The following is a 9,037-nucleotide window of genomic DNA, read 5'->3' on the forward strand; positions in this document are numbered from 1 at the left end:
CTACCTTCCCACCCTCCTCCTGGTGGCTACTCAGCACTTTGGGCTCAAGGTCCAGTCCATAGGCCCTCATGTCCCCTCCAGGGACACCTGGTACAGGGCATAGGGAGAGGTAGGAGAGTGTGAGTGTGCCATGTCCCAGCCTCTGTGCCTGTTGCTCCCCTGCTCTGACTATAGCGACTGTTAAACTCAAGTCCAACACTCCCAACTCTGGAGATGCTGGTGGCTAAGACAGTTCCAACGCAGGCACCAGGACCCTCTGGGTAAAGCCACCACCTGTCAGATTATAAGACAGCAGGCAAGCTCCCTCATTTCTGGGTCTGCCAGAGATTAATGGAGATCATGAATATCTTCCTAAGGTTAATGAGAAACCAGTTCTCTACAGAGTATGTCATATACGACGTCACGCCCAGGTGAGCAGAGCTGCAGAACACACACACAGGAGACTCTCCAAACATTTATTCAGGTGCTTTCTGAAAACTCCCCACTCTATAGCTGCCTCAAAACAACCATAAAAGTCTTTAAATTATTTTATAGAGTTTGGGTTTTTTTCCTGTTAGCAGGAACATAGACAGCAGAGCACAACTTTCTAAAACCATTGTCCAGCTCACATCAGGGTAGGCAGAGGCCTCCCCTCTCACTCTATGATTTAAAAAGAGTCATCAACATTTTCCTAGCTTAACATGGGGTAAGTTCACTTCAGTGTCCCCAACCCCCAGCCCAGTAAAAATGTAGAACACACAGGAGATTCTCTAAACGTTTTTTATTCAGGTGATTTCTGAAAACTGCACTCCATAACTATCTGAAAACAACGTGGGGGTCCCTGGATGTGGCCCCTAGAACACTGAGGAAGGGGGTGCCAAGAATGGGTCACCCCAACAGGGCTTGTGTGGCAGAGGCTGTCCACTCACACATGGATCCACAGTGGGGCACAGGGGAGCTTCTCCCAGCCCCAGACGACTGAGCCACATGTATTCGAGGCCTCGCACCTCTGCAGGGACCTGGCAACGCCTCCTTCACTCTCTCTGAGCAATCACCAAGCTGACTGCTTCACAAAGTCTCAGGTGAGAGCCCTGAAACCACGACCAGGTCTAATGCTTGTTCACCGTTGGTGGTGTCTCTTCTTTGGCAGATGTTCTCCGAGATGGCGATGAGTCATCACGCCCCACCTGGCAGGTCCTGGCCCCTTAGCTGGGATCGGTTCGTCCCCTCCTTCCCACCAGGCAGAGCATGCCCAGGTGTAGGGGTGGCCAAGGCAGGTGACCGGAGCACCAGGCAGGGACACTTTCTAGGCCCCAGTCTCCCTGCCATGCTCACTTGTGTGGATCTCCAGAGGGCCAGGGGATCACAACTGGGATTTGAGGAAAGGGCACAGAGAAGGAGCAGGAGGTTGGTCGGAGGAGATGCCTAAGTTTGAGACTCAGAAACAGGAGGGGAGTGTGCTGGGGCCATCATGGAGTCACCAGGATGTCCAGAGGCAGCACTAGACACAGGAACAGACCAAGGAAGCCTGTTGAGTCCAGACAGGAAGCTTGACTCAGGCGACTATTGATCCAGTCCCTATAGACACTAACTTCCGTATAAACTCCAGGAAATCCTTGCTTACCGCAGCCGAGGCCCCAGCTCACAATCCCCACCTGGATCCACGCGTTATTTAATTCACAGACCAGGGGCCCCCCAGAATCTCCCTGGAGAAAGAGAAAGAAACAAACTGCAGGAACGGAACGGGACCCATGTCACAGCAGTCACTGAAGAGACAGGGACACATGGTGCATCCCCTGGATCTCAGCCCTGGGTTTCTGTGAATGTGAGATTTGAGAATTGAACATCTTTAACAACAACAACAACAAAAAAAAAACGTGTTCCAAAAACTGAATGTGAATAAAGAAAATGTACCTACTCTGAGATACTAATGAGTAAAAGTACATTGCCTGTCACACAGAAAGGGTTCCAAACACGGAATTGGTATCGTTAGTGTTACCTGCCAGATTCACCCTGCCCCCCACTCCAAGCTTTATTAGCTACTCTCTCCTGAAGAATCGGGTAAGGTGAGCCCAGGAGAGCACTGGTGACTTTCCTCACCTTCCATTAATGTAACTAATGATAAATGGAGGGGCAGACCCTGTTGGCTGGGGATGATGAAATTTTGTCCAGACAGCTGGAATGCTGAGGCAGCAAGGGGCCCGTGAACTGACCTGGCAGGAATCTTTTCCTTTGTCATTATAGCCACAGACCATCCCTTCTCTGATCGGTTCACCAGGTACTCTCAGCTTTTCCCTGAATATCTTAGCACATTCCGGACGACGGATAATGCTCAGCTCAGCCTCCTGAAGCTCCCGTGGCAATATTGGATCTACAGAGAAACAACTTTCGACTGAGTGGATCTGCAAAGTGGGACAGGAAGGAGTACCCCATACCCCTGTGGATCTCAATACAGTGTGTTCACACACAGACACCCTCTTAGGCATCTGGATATCGTCCCCATTTGACCCAGAAAGAAAAGGAAGAGAAAAATGGAGAAAATGAAGCCCACAGTTGACATGGGGACAGGAGGATATAAGAGCCGAAGCAAACCAGGTGAAATAAGAACAGATCAGGAGAGGGAAGGCAAGGCCTTACCACCCTGAGAAATCAAAACCAAGCATCTGTCATACTAAGTATCAGTAGGAATAGTGACAGGGTATCCTGTGCATCTGGTAAAGTATCTTTACTTTTTAGAACAGGATCACAAACTCTAAAATCCAGCCTCTCCCCAGGGATAGGATGACCTACCCTTCACTGAGAGGTCTCTGCCCTCTTCTCACACACAGGAAGCTCCCTGTCTAGTAGGGCAGGTACTTCCCAGGAGGGACAGCTTACATTGGCAGGACAGCTCATCACCCCCAAGCTAAAATCCACCCTAGAGAGAACCCACCATGCCTTGCACCCAAGCCCCCAGGTCCTGACAAACTGATAGAAATTCATAACCAGTTGTTAAATTATTCCCTGGCAGCATCTTCTCCACCCTGCTCCCTTCCTTACTATAACATCTGCCTCCCTGTCCCTCCCTTTTGATTGCAGGCCAACCTCAGGGCACCAGGCAGCCTATTTTCTGGTCTGAGTTTCCTACAGTCTTGCTTCATAGTCTCACCTGTTTCTTTCAGTCTGCCCCATCCAGTCACCCAGCACTCCGTATCCGATTTCACCATGAAAGTCTTTTCAGGGAGGCACACAGGCTGGATGTGTGTGGAGTAATTCACAGGGAAGGCAAGCAGAGCAAGGGCGATGTCATTTTTAAGGTTAATGTGACTATAATATTCGTGGACAACAATGTCTTCAACTGGGACCACAACTGAAGTGTCGGACTCTTGGTACAGCTGTATGCCTCCCATCTTCACCGTGTATTCCACATAGCTGCAAGGAGATCCTCGAGGGTCTATATACTCTGCTTCCACACCTCACAGGTGCTTCCCAGCCTGGCCCCATCTTCCTATGCCAGCCATCAGCCACTTCCCTCCCTCCACACCACATCCCCTCCAGGGGCCCCTGACCACATAGCCAGCAGTTCTCTGGCGGTCCCCAGACCAGCAGCACCATCACCTGGGAACGGATTAGAAATGCAAATCCTCAGCTCTCAGCCCAGACTGGATAAAAGCTATGGGGCTGTCACCCCCTTTTTCAGATGAGGAAGAGAAAGCTCAGGGAGGGAACAGGTTGGCTCCAGGTCAGAATTCCTGATCAGGGGCCCAATCCCGGAGCCCCAAACACTCACCCCTCTATGCAGTGGGCTGCAGTCAACACCCACCGGTTGGTGATGAGGGAGCCTCCGCAGAGATGTCCGTTATAGTTCCGCAGGCTCACCTGCCAGGGCCACTTCCTGTCTGGGGCAGGACTTCCACCGACAATCCTCATAGCCCTCTGGCCACATGCTGGAGCAGGTCAATGAACGGAAGGAACTGGGGGTGAAGTTGCTGCCGCACTTCCACCAGCACCCGATGGCCCTCAGAACCCTCAGGGCGAGGCCCCGCACGCCCCCGGGGCACGTCTGTGTCTCCTAAGACTCCTCAGATGATGGCTGTGTCCTCTCAGATCTCAAGGGCAGGCTAAGTGCACTCAGCACGCCCCCCACCCCTGGAAGGATCGTGTCCCCCCGAGACCCTCCTCCTCTAGGGCAGGGTCCCGGCCCCCTCAGACCAGGACAGTTCTCTGTGGCAGGTAATGGCCCAGAAACATCACCTGAACCAGCTTTTCTTCCGACCCATTCTGATTTTGTCTGTGAGATTGCCACAGCGTCCATATCGTCATAAGAATCAGAGACACCTGAAGTAAATGCCACCGAATTAGGTGACACTGTGCTCCCCCTGGACTGGGGGGGAGCGGGGGGCCTCGGAGCCCCTTCAGGTGGTGGCTGCCGCCTGCTTGCTCCAAGGTCCTCGCCGCCATCCACTGAAGGGAGAGGGGAGAGTGAGGGCGGTGCCGGCCCACCCTGCGCCCCCGCGCCTCCCGCCTGGGTCTCGCCGAGCGGGGGCTGAAGGAGCAGCAGCCAAGCCAGAAGGCCCAGGGAACCGTCGCCCGGGAACGCCATGGGAACCGCTGGCAACCTCGGCCTTGTCGTAGCGCCCCCTCGCGGCGGCTACCGCCCCTGCCTGGTTTCCTGGGGAAACCTGGAACTCCTCGCGAGGGACTGGGGCGGGGCTGGCACGCTGGGCTGTGTCTGGGGACTGCCCGCGCGGGCTGGGCCTAAGGCGGCGGGAGGCGAGGGGGGAGGCCGGGCCTCGTGAGGAGTCGGGCCAGGCGGGTGAAGGCCTGACGGACGCCAGTCTTCTCTCCTCCGGGCCTGGTGGCTCAAGCCTGTAATCCTAGCTCTCTAGGAGGCCGAGGTGGGAGGATCATTTGAGCTCAGGAGTTCCAGACCAGCCTGAGCAAGAGCGAGACCCCGTCTCTACTAAAAATACACAAAAATTAATTGGCCAACTAAAAATATATAGAAAGAATTAGCCGGGCGTGGTGGCGCATGCCTGTAGTCCCAGCTACTCGGGAGGCTGAGGCAGAAGGATCGCTTGAGCCCAGGAGTTTGACGTTGCGGTGAGCTAGGCTGACGCCACAGCACTGTAGCCTGGGCAACAGAGTGAGACTCTCTCAAAAAAACAAAAGAGTCTTCTCTCTTGGTAGCCCGCGTGGACTCAAGCCCCTCCACCTCATTAAGGGGGCGCCTCTTTGGCACTCCGCGTCTCCGGGCCGAGGTCCGGGCAACAGACAGCAGCAGCTGCCTAGCCCTTTGCTCGCAGAGGCGGATGCACAGCTCCCTGCACCACGCGGAGCTTCGGCTAGGCCTAGGCCAAGGCTTTCCCAGACTCTCCCTCCATGACTTGTTCACAATAAAAATTAAAACTCCTTAACAGAAATGTTACACTTAACATTACCAACCACTGCGTTAGAGATGATACTGCTACCTTTTTGAAAATTAACATCCACATGAAAAGATGTTCAACATCATTGGCCATTAGCAAAATTCAAATTAAAACCACATGAGATACCATTACACACCTATTAGACTGGCTAACATAAAAAATAGTGACGATACCAAATGCTAACACGGATGCAGATAGTGGATCACTCACATGTTGTGGTGAGAATGTAAAATATTACAGCCACGCTGGAAAACAGATTAGCAGTTTCTTATAAAACAAAATATGCAATTATCAAACAACCCAGTAATTATACCCGTAGGCATTTATCCCACAGAAATAAAGATTTGTGTTCACACACACAAACCTGTACAAATCTTTGTAGTACCTTTATTCATGATAGCCAACATCTGGAAACAACCTTGTAGAAGACAAAGTAATGGACTCCCAAAGATGTGCACATTCTAATCCCTGGAACCTGTATGTTACCTTACATGACAAACAGACTGTGATTAAATTAAGGATTTTGAGATGGGAGACCATTCGGTATTAGCCTTGTGCGCCCAATGTAATCACAAGTGTCCTAGAGGGAGGCGGGAGAGCCAAAGTCAGAGAAAGCTGTGATGCCAGAAGCAGAGATCAGAGGGAGAGAGAGAGATTGGAAGATGCTTCACTGCTGGTTTTAAAGACGGAGGAAGGAACCTCAGAATGCAGCAGCATCTAGAAACTGGAAACAGCAAAGAAACACATTCTTCCTTGGATCCTTCAGAAGGAACGCAGCAAGCCAACTTCTTGATTTTAGAATGTCTGACCTCCAGAGTTGCAAGATAATAAATTTGGGTTGTTTTAATACACTACATTTGTGGTAAACTGTTACAGCTGTAATAGGAAATTGATATAAACCCAGATGTCCATCAATGGGTAAATGGTTACACTGACGTACACCCATACCACAGAATACTACTCAGCAAAAGAAAGAATGAACTATCAATACATGGAACAACTTGAATGAATTTCCTAGGAATTATGCTGAATGAAAAAAGCCAATCCCAAAGGTTATATGCTGTATAGTTCCATTTATATAACACTTCTAAAAAGACAAAATTTTAGAAATGAAAAACAGATTAGTGGTTGCCCAAATTTAAGGAAGAAGTTGTAGTTTTGAAAGTGCAACACAAGGAATACTCTGGTAATGAAATTGTTTTGTGTCTTGACTACGGGAGTAGATAGATACTTACACATGTGATGAAATTTTGTAGAACTATACCTACACATTGACTTGTACAGCCTCATAAATTTAGCACAAGTAAAACTGGAGAAATCTGAATAAGACAGATGGATTGTATCAGTGTTAATATCCTGGCTGTGATATGGTACTATCATTTTTCAGGATGTTGCCACTGGGGGGAACTGGGTAAATGGTATAGGGGATCTCTCTGTATTATTTCTCACAATTGCATGTGAATCTCTAGTTATCTCAAAATTAAAAAAAAAATTATAAATCACACCAATCATAAAATTTTAATAGTATAAAATTTTTATACAGTATTATTATTGTCTAATCTTGGCCTCAGAATCTTGATTTTAAAAGCCAAGTGATGAATCTGCTATCGATATATAGCAATATATTATTATTATAAAAGCAAGTTATTTTCATTGTGAAAAATAAGAGAAAACAGATAAGCAAAGAAGAGGAAAATCTCATTACCTTCATAATTGTACACATATTTTTGGAGCCCATTTTTTCAAATAACAAAATATTCTATTAAAAATATAATTCTTTAAAAATTACAAGCTAAAAAAGTCAACATCAGAGCCCAATTTCCCATCTTTTCTCGTCACTTTGAGGTGTACTGATCCAACTTTTGTTTATCTCAAAACTTATTAGAATGCTCCTTTCGAAGCCATTCTAAATTGTTTCCTTGAAGGAGAAATATCCTTCTGTGCAGTCTGATCTCGATCTCCAAGTCCTAGATCTTAAGCCAAGTCCTGGCAACATTTTTCACAATCTCTGCTGTTTTCCTCCTTTGAAGTTAATGAATTCAACCTAATTACAGCCATACTAAAGAGTTGATTTGCTTTTTTTTTAAGCATCCAGAACCATGTGGGAAGCTATAATATCATCACTTCATCAGTACATGAACATATTTACCAATAATTGTAATAGAGTGTTATAAGTATCTTTCTTTTTTTTTTTTTTTTTTTTTTTGAGACAGAGTCTCGTTTTGTTGCCCAGGCTAGAGTGAGTGCCATGGTGTCAGCCTAGCTCACAGCAACCTCAAACTCCTGGGCTCCAGCGATCCTTCTGCCTCAGCCTCCCGAGTAGCTGGGACTACAGGCATGTGCCACCATGCCCGGCTAATTTTTTTATATATATATCAGTTGGCCAATTAATTTCTTTCTATTTATAGTAGAGACGGGGTCTCGCTCTTGCTCAGGCTGGTTTTGAACTCCTGACCTTGAGCAATCCGCCCGCCTCGGCCTCCCAGAGAGCTAGGATTACAGGCGTGAGCCACCAGGCCCGGCCTTATAAGTATCTTGAATGAAAGACACATCTTAGATATCTTTTGAAAGTCAATTTTTCAGCAATTGTCAAATTTTAAAATATCCTCTGATCTAGTAATTCCCCTGCTGGCAATTTATCCTTTAAGAAAATATGCCAATTGGCTGGTGTGGTGGCTCATGCCTGTAATCCTAGCACACTGGGCGGCCTACGCAGGAAGATTGCTTGAGTCCAGGAGTTCAAGACGAGCTTGAGCAAGAGCAAGACCCATGTCATCACAAAAAATAGAAAACTTAGCCCAGCGTGGTGTGCACCTGTAGTCCCAGCTTCTCAGGAGGTTGAGGCAGGAGAATCACTTGAGCCCAGGAGTTTGAGGTTGCAGCTGATAATGCCCAGGCAACAGAGGAAGACCTTGTCTCATTAAAAAAAAAAATCTTCATGACCATGAAGTAGAAAATTATTTCTTAAACAAAATACATGAAGCACTGACCATAAAGGAAAGATTAACAAATTACCATCAAATTACCATTAAATTAAGAGCTGCTGTTCATCCAAAGACACCATAAAAATTTATGGAGAAATATAAAGCCACATGGTGGGGGAAGATATTTTCAACGCATATAACCAACAAAATACTAGTATCCAGAATATAGAAAGAGCTCCTGAAGGCCGGGCGCGGTGGCTCACGCCTGTAATCCTAGCACTTTGGGAGGCTGAGGCAGGCGGATTGCTCAAGGTAAGGAGTTCGAAACCAGCCTGAGCGAGACCCCGTCTCTACCAAAAATAGAAAGAAATTAATTGACCAACTAAAAATATATATATAAAAAATTGGCCGGGCATGGTGGCGCATGCCTGTAGTCCCAGCTACTCGGGAGGCTGAGGCAGGAGGATTGCTTGAGCCTAGGAGATTGAGGTTGCTGTGAGTGAGGCTGACGCCATGGCACTCACTCTAGCCTGGGCAACAAAGTGAGACTCTGTCTCAAAAAAAAAAAAAAAAGAAAGAAAGAGCTCCTGAAAATTACTTGGAATATGGCAGATACTTTGAAGGCACTACACAAAAGAGGGAATCCAAATGGCTAATAAATGTGGCAAAGGAAGACTTAGTGATAAATATATTTAGAAAAAGAAAGAACTTTCTTTGTAGAATACA

The 9,037-nt window shown here is 47.6% G+C and overlaps 1 protein-coding gene across 3 annotated transcripts; it reads right to left on the reverse strand.

Annotated features, from left to right (window-relative positions):
* Window positions 1-745: 745 nt before the first annotated feature.
* Window positions 746-4,631, reverse strand: LOC105874888 (serine protease 44-like). Of its 3 annotated transcripts, XM_075995552.1 has the most exons (6): window positions 4,213-4,631; window positions 3,749-3,905; window positions 3,128-3,390; window positions 2,193-2,350; window positions 1,604-1,685; window positions 746-1,507 (listed from the first exon to the last, which is right to left on the reverse strand). In XM_075995552.1, the coding sequence occupies exons 1-6, from the start codon at window positions 4,559-4,561 to the stop codon at window positions 1,449-1,451; spliced, it is 1,068 nt and encodes a 355-aa protein (XP_075851667.1). In that variant the 5' UTR covers window positions 4,562-4,631; the 3' UTR covers window positions 746-1,448. The 3 variants fall into 3 exon arrangements, with proteins under 3 accessions (XP_075851667.1, XP_012626511.1, XP_012626510.1); XM_012771057.3 differs by having other exon boundaries at window positions 746-1,685; window positions 3,782-3,905; XM_012771056.3 differs by having other exon boundaries at window positions 746-1,685.
* Window positions 4,632-9,037: the final 4,406 nt, after the last annotated feature.

This window comes from Microcebus murinus, chromosome 1 (assembly GCF_040939455.1).
Source record: "Microcebus murinus isolate Inina chromosome 1, M.murinus_Inina_mat1.0, whole genome shotgun sequence".
In the NCBI taxonomy this organism is placed as follows: Eukaryota; Metazoa; Chordata; class Mammalia; order Primates; family Cheirogaleidae; genus Microcebus; species Microcebus murinus.